Here is a 20,011-nt window from a genome sequence, read left to right on the forward strand (position 1 = left end):
CAGCACTGGCTGGGTGAGCAGGAGAAATCAGACTTCTGGAACCACGACAGCAATCCCCTTATGTTTCCATCTTGTTCAGCTCCAGTCAAAAAGTCATTCCCAAGACAAACTGTGAGGGATACTTGTTTTTGTGCAACCTGAGCTGCAGCAGGCTGTCCGGGTGGTGTGGGTGTCTGCTGTCTGTCTGACACGGGAGGACAGCAGGCTCTCTAAGCCGTCTTTCTGTCTCCAGTAGCAGTAGATCCTCAGTCTGGGCAGAGGATCCTGTCTGCAGTGCTGCCTCAGCTGCTGCTTTCAGACAGCCTCAGCTCTCACCTTCTGATTCTTAATGGTCTGGAGAGGATGGAAGTGGGAGGAGGGGGCAAAAATCTGTATTTGCAATTTTGACATGGCAGCAGTGGGCGAGCTTGGTTTTTATGCTCTCTGTTTCAGGCAGGGCATCGTTCTCTTCTGTAAATTCTCTAATGCAAAGAGAAACACTCAGAGAATGCAGTGTGTTTCTGAGAGCTGTGGATCAGCAGCACCAAGGGTCTGATCTTCTGTCAGTAGTCTGGTACCTGGTTTTGGATTGTGTAAGTAATTAGTTTGGGACACATGGCACAGAACCATAGCCAGAGGACAATATACTGGATTATTTAGATAGCTTGATGTGCCAGTGAGATGAATTTTGACTCCATTCCTTTGAATCTTGCTCATACACTGGAGGAGCAGGGGAGCAGCTTCAGCAGCTCAAAGCTGGCCTGCTCCAGCTGCCCCAGAAGAGCTCTTGGTTGTGTCAACACTGGAGACTCAACTCTCTTGGAACCCAGGTCATGAAGGAGCATGAGGCTGTTTTTTCTGAGTTCTTTCCCTTTTCTGCAATTCTTGAAATATTAATCAGCCTTTTTGAAATAACTGCCATGGTTTTCCAAGCAGGGGTGTCTGTGAAGCAGTGCTCTATAGCTGGCCACGATGACACTGCTTGGCACGCGTGGCTGCCAGGTGAGTGAAAGTTGATCTGGAGCTCTGGAGAGAGTGGAAATAATGTGGCCTGGGACATGTGTATGTAATTTGTGCAGATGATTCAAGTGAGAGCCATGGCAACTGAGATAAACAGAGGGAAAGATACTGGAAAGCCAGCAATGGCTTCATTTTAATAGCACAGCCTTGATTCCAGACAGCTCAGATGTTTACTAGAAGAACTTCATCTTCTTGCATCTCTTCCTCCCCACCACCCCCATTGCTCTGCATGCACTTAGTCATGAGATCGGATGGCTGCTGGGATGAAGCACTGTAGGCCAAATTCCTCTGCTTCTACTTGAGCAAAAAAAGCCATTGCCTGTCTTCAAATTTGGGCTGCAGAATTTCTCTCTCTGTTTGCACACCCATGATTCAAAGCACCCTCATAAAAGCGCATCTCAGAGCTTCCCATGGAACAAAATTAACTTCCTTGAAAGCGTTGTGGGTTATTTGGCCTAGTGCTGAGCTTGGGGTGTGCTTTTGCTAGAGGTAAAACTCTTGGGAAGCTCTCAGCCTGTGCTGTCTGAAGGTAAAGCCTAGAGTGGGAAGAGTGGAGCGGAGCACACCAGGATTAAAGCACACCACTGCCGCTCTTCCCGCGTGAAGTCAGAGCGAAGCTGGCTGATCTGTGGCGGTTGAATAACAAACAGCTCTTGAGAAGATCAAGTCCAACTTCCATGCCAGGGCTCCGTGGTGTGCTTGGCAGCAGGGCTGTGCTGGTGTGTGGGCTTTGGGCAGGAGAAACCTCAGGCTGCAAGTGGGAACAGCCCAGCGAGAGCAGCAGGCGCCGCGCGCTGTTCCGCCGGGAGAGGGTTGGGAACGAGGACCTGAGTTCTGTCTCCAAGTAAACGATCCTGTGCTTGCTGCCCTGGGTTGTGTAATCTGGCATAGGGCTGCACTTTGGGTATGCTTATCCCAAATTCACCCCCCAGGGGAGCTGCTGGTGATTCACCTCTCTGAATCATAATTCCTGACGCTTTTCTAACTGCTGTCCTTAGTGCGTCCTTGGTTCACGGGCTGCCAATCCAGTCTGATTGGAAGAAAAGAGCTTTCAAGCACTTCAAAAGTTTGCCAGTTTCCTACACCAATGCATTAATCCCACGACAAGACTCTGGCTCATTTCTTTTCCTCTGTTGCTTTAAGAGTGAACCAGAAGACACAGAAAAATTAGAGAAAGAAATTTAGTTAGCTGTAGAAATGTGATAAATGACCAGTAATTTGATTGTGAGCAAAAGCATTCCTTTTGTGCAGATTTCAGTACACAGTTTGCAAAGCAGAGTGTGTTTGCTTGTTTAGAAAATCTGCTCTTTTTGTTAAGATCTGGCAGGATCCTCAATCCCATCTTTCCAAGACAGTGCAAATACTAATTAAAAAAATCTATATCTAAATAAAGTTGTTTGCATATATTAACACTAGATATCTTTTTCACATATGGTTTGATATAAAACTCCCAATTCTGCACAGAGAATGTGAAGCTTCGTGTGCCTTTTTATGAATGACTGACAATAAGGATTAAGGCAAGTTTTGCTGGTACCCTCCAAGTCCTTGTTTTGGAGTAGGAATGCAGCCAGGGCACTGATTTCTGAACTCTTGGCTCATGTGAAGCCATCCTCCACTTCTTAGTACCTACATGCTCCAGTCCTGCTGCCTGCTCTTCTCCTGGTGGCTCCAAGCTCCTCATGTGCTCAATATTCTTGGTCTCAGATATTGCAGTGTTTGTGAAAACACTTATTACTCTGCAGCGTGAGGAAATGAATATTAGGAGCTCCCTGTGAGGCAGGAATCAGGAACCCTCTGCAATCAAAAGGCTTTTGCCTTTCTGCCCTAGAGAGTGAAGCGTGAAGAGGTTTGTCTTAGACATTTATCTTCCTTTACTTAGCTCGAATGGAATGAGCAGGCTCTCCAGCAAGGAGGCCTTTTCCCTGAGATGTGTGTTACCAGTGTTAGTGGAGATGATAAAACAAGACACTCATCTTTCTCTCTGAATTTGTTCTCCACTTCATTATGTAGTTTTACATTTTTATGTCACTTCCAGTTCTCTTTATCATGGTGAAATCTTTCAGAGAGGATAAAAGCTGAAGGCAACAAGCAGAAACCAGAATTTTTCAGCTGCCTTTGCTATCAAGCTGCAAACATCAGTCAGAAGCCCAGTGTTTATTTTGCTTTTGTAACCATTCCTGTATGAAAAAAAAAAGTACATAAAAGGGCTGTTTGCTGACTTGCAGTAACTGAGAGAACACAAAGAGCTGAGTGAAGGGATTCAGAAGGAAGAGAAACAGAGTTCAGTTTTGAGTCATGGAAATGCTTTTCCCAATCCAGTGTTTTTTGCATGCTTGTCTCCCCATGGTGGTTTCAGGTCTCTTCACAGAGTCCACCCATGAGCACATGTGCTTAACCTGTTGGAGTGTTCCCTTAACATTCCCTCCTAGAAGAGATTTTCTCTTCTTTTATTTGCCTGCCCTCACTGGGAAGATAAAACTGAGAAACTGAGAATCAGCTTGGAAAATTTAGTGTAATTTTGAATTTTGAGGGTGCTTTTAAAAGGGTGCAGCTTGAGAGCAGAGGTTTGCACTCAATAATAGAGCTGGAACTACAATCCCATGGGAATAGGGGCAGAGCTGGATGGGTCAGAGGAAGTGGTGGACCAGTGCTCGTAGGTGTTCTGTCAGAACCAAAATATTTTCCACAGAATTCAGAGCAGAAACTTAAGCTTTCCTAGAAGTATTCCCAGGAAGAAGTGGTGCCAGTGATGAATCTGTTTGCAATAAGGATAGGAACTGAAGTTTGCCCCCTGCTTCATGGGATGATGCCTATTCAGTAAGAACACCTAATTTCCATGGTTCTTTGGTGGCCACTTTCTGCCTGGAAATGTTTGGAGCCTGTTTTGAAGCTGTGCAGAGGAGCATGCTTGCGTCATCCAGAAAATGCAGTGAGTCAGTGGAGTCCTGAGGGAGCTGTAACGGCTCAAACAGAAACTTGGAAAATGAGATGGGGATGGATTTAAAGATACAGCATTTGTGGCTGCTGCTCTGTTTAGAGATGGTCTGCTCTCATCAGAGGCATTGGTGAGGAAGGGGTTTAGGGAGGACTTTGCTGCTGTAAAATACAAGTAGAGTTTTATGAGCGATCCACCCGGGACAGGGTGTGGAACTGGAAGAGGGTGTTAAGCAAGTTCTCCTTGTCCTTATGCTCAGTAATTTGGTATTCAGAGAATCTCCATGAATTCTTCATTGATATGTGTGTTTTGGAATGTTAATGAATAACTTATGGGGATGGACAGGAAGGAAGGTGGGGGCAGCCTCTTGGTTTGGCCCCCACTCCTCCTTTTCCTTAACGTTTTCAACCGCCTTCAGATTTGGGATGGTTTCCACAGCATTACGAGCTGTATGTTGCTGTAGTGCAGCTGGGTTGGGATTGCTCTTGGCCCAGCTCATCTGGCCCAGGAGATGCCCCAGGTCCTGTCACAGAACCCAGTGTGGCTTGGAAGGATGTGCCCAGCTCCTTGCTGGGCCGTGTCACCACCGTGGGGAGGTTTGCTGTCCGCGCATGCTGCTCTTTCTCTTTGTGTCCGCCCACAGCTGGACAAAATGGGTATGGGATCCCTCCTTCCTCCAAACCCAGCAGTGATCCACAGCAGGACATTTCAGAGATTGGGTGTACTCTCCTTAAAATGCTTTCAGTTCCTGTTGTAGATGAAATAGCCAAGGTGTGTCACGGTACTGTTGGTGTGTTGGTTGTTTCATTTGAAAACTTTAAGGCATGTGAACCCCTGGAGTGTTTGGGTGCCTCAAACCCACAGATGAATTCATCTTTACGGTCTGTTTCTGGAGGGAAAAAGTACAAAGGGAAGAGGAAAAGTGGCCTAGCAGTGAAGTCAAAGACATTGTCTTGTGTGATGTATTTCCTGTTAGTTCTGCTTCAGATCTGAGAGCCCGTTTTCCTCATTTACCAGATCAGCAGAATGAGGCTGTTCCTCCCAGCAGAGCTAGTAGAGCACAGCAAAAAATCCTGAAAAATCTCCCCTCCAGGCAGGTTCTTTGCCTGCTGGGACTGAGTAACTTGAGGTGCTGAACTTTGTTGGTTTATCTGAGCAGAGCAGGATAAGAGCATCAAAGCGAGCTGGCCCTTTACAGGTAAGATGAACCTCCAGAGTGACTTTTCTGTAAATAAAAGAACGAGTTTCTGGAAAGCCAAGAATGAAGAAAAATGAGAAAACATGGCTTTTCCCACACATTTGGATTTTTTTGAGCAGGGGTAGCTCAGTCCCTGAGCTCCCTCAGAGCTATTCTGACACTTTATTATCAAGAACATAAAAGCATTTTGTGACTGTGATGTGTGTGCACCTCAGCACTTCAGTTTAGCTGTTTTATTCAGACCAGGAAAGCTTCATTAGTTCATGTTGATTGAAGAGTGATATGGTCCCCAGCCATCCTAATGCAAATTGATGACTCATTTATTTCTTTTAAGTTGAATTTAAATTTCTATAAAATTTTAGACTGAGGCAAGTAATTGCATTACAGTTTTGTAGCTTCTGTGAAAAATCAATTTTTTTTTTTTTTTTAACACCTGAAGCCATATTTCAAACCTGTCACCTCATTCCCATAAAGCAAAGCTATTTCATTACATCATAGCTCTGCAATTTGCCTTCTGATAACTGGCATGCACATTTATGTTGGATCCATTAAATACTTGTCCACTTAAAGAGCTGGCAGGCATTAACATGTTACCATGTAAATATTAATATAAAAAAAATTAGAAGTTGGTATTCTTTTGGCTTTCTTGCTGGCAGTTTTGTTGAAAACAGATGAATCGTAGTTTTCCCTTCCATCATCATCCTCCTTGGTTTCCAGAAAAAAATATTAATGAGCTTTAGCCTTTGCAGCTGCAATATTTGATTGCAGTCTGACTTCACTAGTGATGAATATGGAAATATTTCTGCAATTAATTGGATGTTATCAAATCCACAGCAGGTGACTAAGACCATATTCAGATGCAGTTGTTGCAATGAGCAAGATCTTTGAGGGCAGGTTTTCCTCCATGGCACTTTACCCCTTTGTATAGTGATACCAGTTCACACTTTATATTAAATAATTACTTGAGGAGCTTAATGTCCAAGATTTGCTCCATTCTCTTTGCTTTGGAGGAGCTTAGTGCCCAAGATCTGCTCTGTTCTCTTTGCTTTGAGGCACTGAGGTTCCTCTGCTGCTCTGATTAAAGTTAAGTTTCAAGTAAGTTGGATGAGTTTAGGGTGGGAAAGGATCAACATGTATTTGAAAGAGTACAATGTGTCAGTCTCATACAAGATGCCCATTTATAGGCTCCACATAAATGTCAAATATTTTAGCTTAGTATTTATCCTTAGCAATGGTCAACCATCTGAATCCTCCTGAGTTCCAGCACTGGTGCTCTGTAGTGAAATGACTTAAAACACATCTTTCATGGCTCTGCAGCTTTAAATTGCCTTATTTTTCCTTCTCTGAGCCTCTTCTGTCACCTCTGTTTTGCCAGCAAGTCTTGTGAAAGCAGCATCCCTTGTGATTCAGATCAAATGAGTGTCTGGCAGCAGGACAGGGACCCTCCTGTGGGGAGCAATCCAAGGGCAGACCCCCACCCTGGACCCCTCACTGCTTGGGGAGAGGATGCTCTGTCCATGGGATTGAGCAAACCTTCCTCCCACCATCCTGGCAGAGGGCAGCACCAGGATTAACAGGAATATTTTCTTGGCACCTTCAGCTTGGGAGCTGCAGAGTTAAATTCCTTCCTCAAGCTTTGCCCCCTTGGTAACACCTCCAACACCCTGATTATTCATGTTAAAAACAAAAACAACAAAGGGATAATTGCCCAAATTTTGTAAAATGGCTATTTCTGCACATTCAGCCTCAGATGGTGTTTGACCCTTAATACATATGGTTTCACTTAATGTATTTTGTTTAAACAATCCCTGTTCCTGGAAGTGGTTTCAGAATAGGCTGTTCCTCGTTGCTGTTCATGTTTGCTTTTTCTTATGATATTATAAGAAGCTTGAAGAGAGTGGATTCAGAAAAGGGCAGTAATCAATGTTCACGGGCATTTGTGGAAGCCTTTGTATTTTCCAATTAATACCATGTTGGCTCCTTGAGCTTTCAAGACTGAAGTGGTTTGGAGCACTTTTGTCCTCAGGCTGTCGAGCTCCCTGAGCTTCTGTTACTCCTCTGTCTGTGCTAAGAGACCCCAGGGAGTCCCAGCCCATTTCTGTGGAACAGCTTTTCATCAGGGATACCTGGTTTTCCTCCCAGGATTGGCTACTTGGTGCTCCAACACATGAAAACCTCCTTTCTTTTGCTTGCAAACAAAGTGTTTCTGTGCAAGGGGAGAAAAAAATTGTCTGTTGTGCTTGGAACTATCTCCTTTTCATGTCTGTTAAAATTTCTGCATGTGCAGACATTTCACAGGTGGTGCAGGGTGTGTTGGTGATACTGAGCACACCCTGAGTGAGCTGTGAAAAGCCTCCCTCAGATTTGAATTCAGGAGTTTTAAAATCCTGCCCTGTGCCACAGCCACGAGAGGCAGCCCCACTTGATGGAAAGAATGTGAGTGCCCTTGAAGTACATGGGAAGTGTGGTTTCTAAGCTGGAAGTTGGTGTGTTGGGTGTGTTACTGAATGTTTCATATTTGTGTAGTGACTCCTAGCAGTGGGTCCTTATTTGTAGTTAGAAGGTTTGTAGCAGTTACATTTGGAAAAAAAAAATGGAGATGCCAAGTCAGGTAATTTATCCACAGTGATTGGAGAAATTTAAAGAAGAGTTGGAAATAAAATTATAGCATGTCTGTTATTATGATGAAGCAGAATAGTTAATTTACCTTTATTTTATTCTCTATAAATACTTAATTTTCCTTTATTCATTTTTCCCTAAAATTATATTTTTCTTAAAATTCAAGCCCTGCTTGGGGGGTTGACAGTGTAAGCAAAAGTGACTCAAACTGTCATCAGGTCTTTCCAAAACAATAACCTGCTAATCCTCCAAATGACCTTGTGATGTCCTTTATAAACACTTCAGGTAGAATTAAAAAATGAGAGATCATATGGTCTGTGAGATTTTTCCATTTTATAAATGCTGTGTTACACGGCTTAAAATCCATTTGTGTCACCTCCTCAATATCCTGTATTGTCCATGCTGTCATCCTTGCTTCATCCCCCTTGACCCTAGAGCTGCTGAAGATTTCTAGTCCTGATTCTTTCTATGAATGTTCCTCTACTTTGAGATTAATTTTAAAATGGGTTCTCCTGGCACCCTGGCTGCTCTGTGTGTGGGAGGGAGGGATTAGGAGAACACAGCAGCTCTTTCACCATCTGAAAATCCTCTGGTCACGCTGGACGTGCAAAGACTGAGCTGAACCAAGGAAGGGAGGAAATCAGAATGTATGGCCTAACAAAAACCAGTTCATTGGTTTTTGCTCTGGGTATTCCCACCTGATGTCAGTTCAAGCCAGAACCTTCCTTCTCTGATGTTCCAGGCTCACTATTTTTTAGTCTTTATTTCTGTAGTAACTGAATATAACATCTCTAACTTGGCTGAGCTTGTATATCACTGGCATGAGACCTCACTATGGACTGGCAATGAGAAATAGGAAAAGCTGTGAGTTAAATTAGAGTTGTGATATCTTCTGTCTGGAAGTTCATGGAACAACCCCAGAATCAGGAGAGGCTTAGAGTGGAGCTGCAGAGGAACTTCTTACTCCAGAAGGTTCCTCACCAAGCTGTGTTTTCTGGGATTGCTGTCTGTATTGCAGCACTGCTGCATATCTGGGTATCTGTCAGCTCTCTAGGAATTTGAGGCATTGCATTCCCTAGATCCAGGCTGGAGTGCAGCCAGTTACTCGAGGCTGGATGAAGTACTTCCATTTCAGGTGGAAGCACATCTCCCAGCACAGAATAACTGTGGTCTGTTTGAGGGTCTCTGAATGATTGATGAACTCCATCTAGAGCTGGTCCAGTTCTATATTCTTATATTTATTTCTTTGGGATTTGTTTGTAGCTGTCTCAGTGGGAAAGGTTGGTAAGATTAAGCTGTTTATATACAACTTGTCAATACAGATGGTTTACTCAGTATTTTGAATTAAGGAACAGCTTTGCTGGCCCCCTCATGATGCCAGCACTGTTATTTGTGTGAACATACACTGACGAGACTCTTGACATTCTTGAACTGGGTCACCACATGGTTGGTGAGCACCAGTGCCAGCAAGAGGGAGAAGATGGGAAAGGTGGGACCAAGGCACTCTGTGTTTAGATGGAGTTAACTGGCTGAAGACCCTCTCTCTGTGTCAGCAGGATTTCTTTCCAGCTCATCTCAGTGTTTGTAGCACTTTCCTGCTTCCCACCCTGCTGCTCCATTGTGCAACTTTTCAGAGCAGTCACAGGTATTTTAGTTTTGTGTTTGTTTGTTTAAATATTTGTGCACATCCTCAAGATCCTCTCCTCTCCCTGAACAGCGAAGTGACTCAGCTGAGCCTGACACGACAGAAGTGTCTAGCTCACCCTTTGGAGCAGGGTGGGATGGCTTGGAGGGTGCCAGTGGCTGTTAATCCTTGATACTTGGCTCTTCTCCCTATTTTCTGTCTGGTATGTGGGCAGACAGAATCAGCTCAGACCATATGTAACATATCTGCTGTGGGAAAGGCTCTGATTAATGATGGGCAGGTAAAGAGGGAGTGAATAGAAATGAACTTTTGGGGGTACTGGAGATCAGTAGCACAGATTTCGTTTTAAACCTTCCTTTATCTTTCCACTTCTGCCTGGAAAGGCAGAAAACATGCAGAGGTATTGCACGGTCTTGTGCCATTTTCTAAATCTATATTCAGATATGACAAGCATGATTAAGCATACAAAAAACCCTCATTCTTAAAGAGCTTAGCTTAATAACTATTCCCCCTTATGAATTCAGCATCAGTCTTTTGCTTTGTCTTAATGGTGCAGCCCAGGGACAATGTTCCCTAGTTTTTTCAAAAAAATCCAAATTAAAATGCTTCTTTCAATGTGTTTTTATGTTTAGGAATTGGAAAAGAGTGTTTAACCTTTGTGAGAGTTTAACATTTGAACTGCATCCATCTATTTACTCAGCAGTGCATGAGTAAATTAGAGACCCTTTTCCTGCCTCCCTGCTCCAGTTGGACCAGGACAGAGGTGTATATATACATTCTGATTTTGCCTTTCCTCATGGTGAAGTAGCTTATTTCTGTCTGAAGTTTCTTCCTGTCGGCCCCAGCCTTCACAGGAAAAAATACTGGTCCTGCCTTTATGTCATAGTCCCAGTAGGACTCTTAAAACTTCTTATATTGTGTCCTGACAACAAAATAAAATGCTGAACTGTTTGGAGGGAACCATTGCTGCAGGCAGTTCTAATTAACTGGAAGCTTTTCCTTTCTGGGAGCATATATTTACTTTCTTACACTGGGAATAATAAGCAATTAGTGCTAAGGAGCGCCAGGCACTTACCTGCACATCTAGGGGAGGCTGAGAGTAGATCCTGAGGGTGGATAAGTAGAGTAATTCAAATCAAGTGACTCTAGATGGCTTTATATAGTGGGTTTTATGCTTATATGGATGCTTTTTTATTTCTATAGTTACAAAGGGCTTCCACTACTTTCTCAAAATAATATGTATTCCCCTGTGGATGAATTAGTGACGTCTGGAATTCCTGAGCAGAAGGCACTGGAGTTTGGGGCTTTGGGTTGGGTTTTTGAGTTTTTTTTTTTTTTTTGACTTGGTTTTTAAAAAAAAATTAATTTAAAAGAAGAGGGAAAAAAAGCACACTCATTTCATTGTCAAAATATCTGTATGTTGTAAAGGTTTCTGCCCATTGATGTTGATAGTGTTCAAAGGCACTAACTGTCAAGGATTGGCTCCCTAGAGAAAAATGATCTCTGCAATCAAATTTCTCCTATTCTCTTGTGGCTGTGTGCATGTGTTACTTGAAATTTTCTGCATTTCAGTAAATTAGGATAATCTTTGCTGAATAAAGTTTAGGTGAGTGAGTACAGAAATGATGTGTGGCTGGGAAGGGAACCTTCACCTGCCCGAAATGGCTGTGAAAATGTCAATACTGCTGTGAGACCTCCTTTGTGTGATCAACTTCAAGGCAAAGGAATTGAATTGTTCCTCGATTTGATGAATTATTTGTTTATTTCTGCATCATTACGTGCTCCAAGTGGCTTTTATCCCTTTGCTTTTCAAGTCCTTTGGTGATTCCCACACCTGTGGCAGCAGCAGGACACGTCCATAGATCTGTGCCCCAGCCTAGACTCTCCAGCTGGGAGAGAAAACGCAGCACAACCGCTTTGTCTGGGTGGGGAGAGCCAGAGGGACAGAGGAGATCCAGCTGGTCCCATCCCTGGAATTCCACAGCTGATGCACAGAAGGTTTTCCATGCTGGCCAGGGCTCAGGGGCTCAGGACAGGTCGGTGTTCCCGCAGGGAATGGCGAGGTGCAGGCATGGATTGGGTTTGTGTTTACAGCCAGCCCTGGATAAACCTCTCCTCCTCCATGTTCTCCTAATCCCCGCTGGGTCTCATGCGGCAGTGGTTCAGTAATACTTGTTTTCTTTTCTTCTTCTCCCCTTCCACCCCCTCCTCATGTGTAACTTGATCTCCGAGGCCTGCTCTTCTGCTTTGGCAGATTTTTCAGCTCTTGAATGGAAGAAATTAACCACTTAGTTACTGCCAGGGCTAACCCCTGTTCACTGCTCCCTCTGGCTCTTCCTGCTCGGATTTACACAAGAAAAGCCCACAAAGTCAGCAGCTCTGAGCTCCCCTTTTAAACTCTTCTCTTACCTTTACATTTTCATTCCGTATTTCCTTGCCTTTTCATTTAAAAGAAATACGGAAATGCTCCCACTCATGATCTGAGTCAGTATTTGGCAGAGCTATTTCTCTAAAATTTGTTTGCTGATCCTTTCCAAGCATGTAGGTTTTCTGATTGTGTCCTGGCTGTCTGTGATTCCTCCCTTCCCTTGGTTGGCAGAAAATACTGAACTTCAGCAGGATCCCTAAACTGATGGAATTCTACCTAATGCGCAGGAACTTCCAGTCCCTGCTCCCTCTTTCACAACCTTAATAAACTGCCTGGACAGTGGAAGTTCAGTCATTAATAGTCAGGAGGAATTTATGCCACTTTTGTGTCTTTAAGGTACACTACTATTTTTTTTCAGATCTGAAAAGTGCAAAAGTGCAAGAAGTTTCTTTTTTTCTTTTTTTTTTTTTTTTTCCTTTGACTGCAGATGTTTCCTAAAGTGTTTAGTGGAAGAGGCCCAAAACTTTTTCAGTGATGGGTGATGAGCCCCTTTGGACTTGAATTTAACCTTGCAGGCTTCAAATGATAATACTCCAAGCAATTCCCTGCAGAGCTCATGACCCATCTTGTGTTTTTACATGAGTACAGTGAATACATATCACCGTTGCAGGAATTTAGTAGTACCTTCTGCCTTGTTACTACCTTAAAAAAATAAGGATTCTGCTGTTTTGCTTGAAAGGAATTTCAAATAGTTGAACATTCCATCTCTGAAATCCCACCACTTCCCAGGCACCTCCTTCACTCATGAAAATTGCAAATAACAAACATCTGTTAAATCAAGGAGAAAAACCAACAAATGCACATGGTTTATTGCAAAATCCTTGGCTTTTCTGTTGATGTGTACAGTGGACTTTTTGTAACCTGGCTTTTCTTGTTTTTTTTTTTTTTTTAAGTTTTTACCAACAAGAGTGGGACTTACTAAGTCCAAGTACCATAAGTGTTTAATATCTCCCTGTACGTGTGTTCTTGCAGGGCTTTTCCAGCTCTGCTGGATGGTGACTGAAGGAAGAAAAACACTCTTTGCCCTCAGGTGTTAACTTGCCTTTGTTTGTGGGGTTTTTTATTTTATTTACAATAATATCTCTTGTAGAATGGTCAGAGTAGTAGCAAGAGGCTTTTGTTTTTAACATGCTGTTTTAACTAGCTGTTGTAAACATGTCAGCTGGATCTTGAGAAGAGCTTAAACAGGAAGGTAGAACAGTGGTCTGTAAAAATGTTTTGTGTGCGAAATGGAAAGGGAGAGACTGAGGTTTCTACATAAAAATCTGAAAGAGAGACACTGGCAGCACTGTGGAGTGGTTCCAAGTTAGGGCAGTGGTGGAGAAAGGCTGGCATTTACACACATCTGGCACAGAGGTTCCTCTGGGCAGAGTGGTAAAACCACTTGAGCCCTGTTTATCTGGGTGTGCATCCCTAATACCAGTGGTATTCCTAGAGCTCACCAAATAAGTGGTAGTTGTAGATCCCTCAGTATCCTGGTTGCCTGGGCTTTCTCCTGTGGAGAATCTCACTTGGAGATCTTACCAGGCTGATTCTGTGTGGAAACACCAACCACGACTTTTCTCACCCTCTCTTCATTACATGGCAGATATTACAAATAAATCCCAAATGTCATTGCCTTCTTGTGTAGTGCTGTCATAGCCAAGGAAGTGAAGAACCTTGGAGTGTCCTGGAAGACTTGTTTTCACTTGTCCTTTGGAGTAACTCCAAGGTGTCTGAACAATCACTTGTGAGACTAAGAGGTGATCCACTCAGGAGACAGTTGTTTAAATCTGAGGTGGCTGGGTGTGGGATGTGCACTCACCTCTAACCCTGCCAGCCTTGGGCTCATTTTCTGCTGTGCTTTTTCTAACATAACAAAGCTCTCATGACACAATGTGCTCAACTCACTGAAGTTGTTGTATTCACTGCAAACAGTTCTGCAAGACTCCACCAGAGTTTTTCTGCTGCACGTGCCAAGAAGGTAGAGTTGAGTAGCCAGGATTTGAAAGCTGCTAGTCCTCTGTATCTGACAGATAGCACTGTCTTCCCAAACGTTTGGCACTTTGTGTCTAAGAGTGGATGAAGTTGTGTAACAGTGGAGGATCTGAAAATCCAAAGAAAAGCTGGAACCTGTCAGACAAACAAGGGCAAACCCCCAGGAGAACAGGCAGTGCTGCATTTGCTGTCAGATCAAAGCCCAGCTTTGTTACAGCTCCATCTGTAGCACATGCTGTGGTCATTCATGGATTTAACATCAGCCTTTTGATTACTTGCATGTACACATACACACACACATATTTTTTATCAGGTAATGGTGTTAGGATGTGTTATTCCACTATGTGAAAAATGCCATCAGAAGAGAGCTGTGTTGCATGGGAGTGTTCTGTGCCATGGGTGTATTTTTAATCCTGAAGACAGTGACCTATGAATGTGCCAAATCACGCGTAATCTTACCACTTACTAAGAAAAATGCATCTCATAAATTATGGGATTCTACATTTTGTTCCAGAGACAAAAAAACTGTTTTACAGCTGGCACTGAGTTAGTCTTTACCGTGGGGAAATTCTCAACTGCATTTATAGAAGAGAAAGATAAGGCACAGGTAACTTTAACTGTAAGCAAGAATTTGCTCTTTTTCTGGCACACTTGTTTACTCCTTTGCTTTAACCACTAGTTTAAGATACTTCTATTTCAAGTGACTTTTCCCATCCCAATTCAGCTGAATGTGCCTATCAAAAAATGCCCAGAGTTTGGGACTTGAAACTCTGTTAACTTTCCATGTTTCAGAAGAGGATTTTGAAACAAAATTAAGCTCAGATTTTAAATGGGTGACAAACACTCAAGCTGTTTTTAACAGTATCGCAACAAAATTCACTCCAGCTGCTAACACGTGAGATCATGCCAAAACTCACTTTCTGTTCATGGACTCAGTCCTTTTGCTGCTGCTGTTGTGTGTGTGTGTGTGTAATCATTCTCTTTTGGATAAAAATCTGTCCTTAAATTCTGGGTAGTGTTAAGAATGTAAAGAATAAATATCTGTCTGCTAGAAGCAGCTCAAACACAAAGGCTGTTGGCTAAATAGGTTTGTGCTCTTCTCGGAGCATGAACAATAAATGCTAATGGATACTGGATTGCATTAATGAGAGCAGAGCCAGCAGGTCGAGGGAAGTGATTATTTCCCTCTTTTTGGCTCTTGTGAAGCCACATCTGGAGCTCCTTCCCCTGTAGCAGATGCAGAGACCCTGGAGGGGGCTGGAGTCAGCACTGCCCCCCAGGACTGAGAGAGAGAGGGGGTTGGAAGAGGTCCCAGAGCTTTCAAAACCACCCCACTGGTGGCTGGAAAGACTCTTCTCAGAGGTGCACAGCAAAAGGAGGAGAGGCAACATTTAAAACTTGCAATGAGGCAAAGCTGGGTAGGTATGAGAGGATGAAAAGTGTTTAACTGCCCAGCAGACTCTAAGCCTGGAAAATCCTGATGTAGGGAGATAGCCTCCCTTTGAGCAGGAGCTGGAACTGGAGACCTTCTGAGCCTGCTCCCAACCAAACTATTCTGCCATTCTGCAGCAGAGAGCCCGAGTTGAAGGCTGCATCAGTCACTGTAGTCCAGAAATCTGCACACGTTTCGTGACTGATCTTGTTCTAAGATGTGTATGACAAACAAATGTGAGAGGGATTTATAGCTGACAGCAGTAAGAGTGGCAGAGGTTGTGTGACACTACCAGTATGGCTTTTATTTCTGTATCAGCAGTTAATTTCATGGCATTCAGGAATGGCAGAGGGTATTTGCTCAAAGTATTTACAGCCCAGTTTGCCATGACACAAAAGAGGAAATGTTGAAGGATGATGTTTGTAGCACAGGGACCACACAAGCGTGTCTGCCTGGAAGCATAAAGGGAATTAATTTGTTTATCTACAGAGGAAGTTATCCCAGATAGCTCTTTGTGTTTAACTCCCCAAGTGGATGTGTTTCTACTACAGTGAGGTTCTTCTGCAAGCGGGTTAATTTAATTTGAGATGAGGCATTCTTCTTCAGGAATAAGAACCCCAGGAGTTCATCAGAAATGTAATCCGCATTAATTCTGCTGGCACTCATTGTATTAACCTTAATTGTAATGGCTGGGTGGTGCTCGTGGGGGGCAGCCTTTGTACTGCAGGGAATGCTTTGGGGATTCTGAGTTCCTACAGCTGGAGAGGTGGGGTACGGATGGGGATGCTCGTCCCATGGAAAAGAAGTTGCATGCAGGATGCTTGGTCTGCTCTTAAAATCTCATTTCATCCTAAAACATTACACTGGGCTGAAACGTGAGGACTGAGCTCCTCCTGTGATTTATGTAACCTTTCTCCTCCAAATCTGTGTTTAACTCCTCTTTTTCTTTTTTTTTTTTTTCACTCCCACACTGCAGTTGCACACAAGTTCTGTGTTAGGCAGGCAAGGAACAAGTAGATAGGTGTTGGTTTCTCTTAAACTCTGGTGCTTCCATAAAATAGAAATTCTCCAGAAGTGGAGAGAGGATGGAATAGAGTGGGGAGAACACGTTGTTTTCCCAATGTCCATGCAGGCTGCCAGCAGTGGGCATGAGAGCCTCAGCTCTTTGTCTGAATTGAGGAAATGTTGAAGTTCTCTACCTGCTTTCTGGTGTATTAAATGGGAATATCCATGTTCGTGTTTTCTGAGAAAAAGGTGAAAGCACTGTGAACTTTCACTGTCCTTACTTTTATTTCTTTGCTAGAAATGTGACTTGTGATATTTAAATAAAAAAAAGCAAATGCTCTTATTGCAGTTTAGTATATGGGTTGAGAGATCAAGGATTTTTTTCCCAGCTGTCTTTCATGTTTTTACCCCATGGATCAGAAGACCGAGGCAAAGTGATGCTGTAAAATAATGTTTAAAGAGTCTGAGCAATGTTTGCTGTTTCAGAGGCACAGACCTCAGATGCTGGAAGCATGCAGAGTTTCCCCTAAAGTATTCAATGTTTGAAAACGATGGAGGGCAAAAGAGCACAAGTACTAGTCAGAAACCTTGCCAAAATAAACTGTCAGATGTGAAGGCAAGTTTTCAGGGACAAAAATGAAGATTTGCTGTTCTGTTGACTCTGTGTGTGACTCACCAAGGGCTCCACACGTTGTGGGGTGTTTTGTGCTGGGATCAGCTTCCCAGGCCGTTTTCCCCAAATTTTGTCTTTTCCACCCCTAATGAACTCTGCATCCTTGGGCACCTCATGCTCCAAGCAGCAAAAGCACCCCAAGCTTTGGGAGGTGAAAAGGGATTTTTGAGTGGAAATAATGTAGTTGTATACATACCCAATATGCTATGTCCTTTAGAGAGAGAGATAGGTAGGTAAACAGACTATATATATATAACAAAAATGATGTTTGTTTAAATGGGACACACACAATAATGCCAGAAAATAATCTATAAAAAATGCATAAGCAGAGAGCATTACTTGGTGTGTAGCCTTGAGAAACATGCCTGGAAAAGGAACAGTAGGTAGCGTGAGAGTGAAAACTTTTGGGCCCTTGTGCCGGAGGAGCAGCAGTAACGGCATTAGCCGAAAGCTGAATCCCTGTGCCTGTAATTAGCGCGGAGGCGCTAGGACAGGATCCCGGGGCAGGAGCTGCAGCTCCCCCGCCGTTTCTGTGCCGGGTTACAAATGGGCATCGCTCCGGGCTCGCCTGGCCGCTGCCGGCGGCGTGTGAGCGGCCCCGAGATGGGCTGTGCCATGACGCGCTTTGGAGCCTTCGCCGAGCGCCAGCATCCCGCCTTTCCTGCGCTTCCCCAAACCTGTTGGTTTCCCCCTCGGCCTCCTCGGCGCTGGGAGAGGCGCAGGCAGGAGGAGGTTAAGGAGCGAGGGCGTTGCTGGATGCCTGATGTCATGGAGGCCGGCGGCGGCGGAGTGAGGGGCCCTTTGTTGGCAGCGCAGCCCCAGCAGCGCCCGGCGGCTGCCGCGCACGGCCGGCACCGCTGACTCTGCCCAACTTTGTTGGCTTCGCTTTTTTTACTTCTTACTGCTTTTCTTCTTCTTTTTTTTTTTTTTTTTTCTTTTATTCTTCCCCCACCCCATCCCCCGCCTCCTTTCCTCTCTCTCCCGCCAAAAGAGTTGGGAAGGAGGGAAGATGGCTGGAGTTAACTCCCCGGGAGAGGAGGTGCGGGGCCCCTGCATTTTCCGCCTCTCGGGCTCGCCCTTGTAATGCTGTTCGGAGCGCTGGATTTCCTCGAATTCCCCTGGATATTTTGTTTTAGGCTTCTCCTGGATACGTTGTTTTAGACTTTTTTTAGACTTTTACCGGATCTTTCTAGACTTTTTTTTTTTTTAGTCTTCTAACGGATAATTCCACATAGAAAAGAAGCTGAAGGAGTGGGGGGAAGGGAAAACAGAACAGCCGAAGCTAAACTCTAACAAATGAAAATGTTGGAGATTTGCTTGAAATTGGTGGGTTGCAAATCGAAGAAGGGGCTTTCCTCCTCCTCCAGCTGCTACCTGGAAGGTGAGTACCGCCGGGGGCCGGGGCTGGGACGCGCTCCCGGGGGGCACATCCCGATCCCACCATCCCGGACAGTTTTATCCCTCGAGTGCAGGCTGGGGCCAGGTTTGGGGGGATGTTTGGGGGGATGTTCGGGGCTGGCCGCGTTCAGGCTGGGCTTTCCCGTGCGGGGGTGAAGAGCCCAGCGGTGTCGGCGGCGTGCGGACCCAGGTGCCTTTCATTAATGCAGTTACAGGGGGAGCGCGGCTCTACCATTTATGGTTGTAAAATGTCAAGTGATCTTATTGCCGAGCCCATAAACAAATCCCTATCTTCAGGCCTCTGCTTTATGATTTTTTTTTTCCCCGGGGAAGCGGGGGGGAGTCTTCCTTATTTTGGACGTGAAAAAACCCAACGCCATACTCAGGAAGAAAATTTAGATGAGTCCATCGGTAAAATATTGTCAGCATGTGTTAATACATAACGCATTGGTCAATTTTGGTTATCCCCCTTCTTAGTGCGCTTTCCACAGGCATTCGTTTAACTGAATTTTATTGCATGTTTGCTTTTAAAAAATGATTTTTGAGTCACGCCCGTGGTAACTTGCAGACAGTGAGATGTTAAACATATGGACTCGACTGGTTTGGATGGAAAGCTTGGGCAACAGAGGCACCGCGCTGGGCAGGGGGGACTTTGGGCTGAGGTCTTGCTTGGTGTGACCTCAAGCAAGATGTTCACCCTGCCGTGGCTTCACACCCTGCCTGGGACTGCCTTGTGGTTGCTCCGTTCAGCCTCTCTGCTGCACTCCCAGGGCTGTGTCCATCCCACAGGTCCAGGCTCCTTCAGCTTCTTTTGTGTTGCTGGATGTTGTTTCAGTAAAAATAATCCTCCTGCCAGGAGGACCGTGCTAACTCATCAAATCAGAGGCACGGAAGGCAGCAGCTGATTTGCAGGGGCCTATCGCAAGTCGCTGTTGCTCAACTCTCAAATATTCACTGCAGAAACGGCCCTCGGAAATTCATAGGTTAGGAATCTCAAAATCTACAAATGGCTGCTCGTGGCAAACTCACTTGAAGAACTTTTGGATCAAGAGTCTGTATTTATTGGAGACATTCAGTGACTCTGAGGAATTTTTTCTGTTCTCTAAAATCAAAGAACAGTGTCCAGAGGACTTTTTCTGCTTATTTAAAGTTTCAGAAACCAAATGGTGGGCAGATGGATGAATAATTTTGATGTTTTTATGTGACTGAATTCTTCCGTGATCTTTTAAGTATACAAAGCCTCTGTCTGTGTCCCCTGCCTCTGGTATTGCTCAAGGGGTGTGTGGAGAAGGAGCCCCAAGCTGTGCTGGGCCTCCTGTCTGTGCTGCTGGATCTTTCAACACAGCCCTGGGAGAGCAGGCAGAGCGTCTGGGGCCTCATTTCCCTCTGCAGAAATGAATGCTGAAGGATGATGTTACAAGGGTGTTGCCCTGACTCTTTTTGCAAGTTTTCTCTTTTGTGTTCCTTACAACCACTCCCCCCCTCCCCAATTTGCAATGCAGTTTTATAATAGGATTAGAGCATAGTTTGACTTGTCTGTATAGGGAGTTTGAGTTGGACACAATTAATATTGTAGTTATTTCCACCTTCTGCTTCCCTGAGACTATGGTTGTGTATTTGTTTTTGATGATGGAATGGGAAATGCATGTTGAAACGACTTTTTCTCGATCTCAAGGTAGCTCAGTCTCACTTCTCAGCTCAG

The 20,011-nt window shown here is 44.3% G+C and overlaps 1 protein-coding gene across 2 annotated transcripts in view; it reads left to right on the forward strand.

The window, feature by feature from the left end:
• ABL1 (ABL proto-oncogene 1, non-receptor tyrosine kinase) overlaps positions 1-20,011 on the forward strand; it is a 77,148-nt gene that overhangs the window by 27,242 nt on the left and 29,895 nt on the right. The window contains exon 1 of one of the 2 annotated variants that reach the window (XM_084219984.1): positions 17,649-18,292. The exons of the other annotated variant lie outside the window; for it this stretch is intronic. Coding sequence (XP_084076110.1) covers positions 18,208-18,292 — 85 coding nt within the window. The 5' untranslated portion in view covers positions 17,649-18,207. Of the gene's footprint in view, positions 1-17,648; positions 18,293-20,011 lie in introns of those variants that run through there. 2 annotated transcript variants of the gene reach the window in all.

Source organism: Fringilla coelebs (assembly GCF_963513975.1).
Source record: "Fringilla coelebs genome assembly, chromosome: 21".
Classification (NCBI taxonomy): domain Eukaryota; kingdom Metazoa; phylum Chordata; class Aves; order Passeriformes; family Fringillidae; genus Fringilla; species Fringilla coelebs.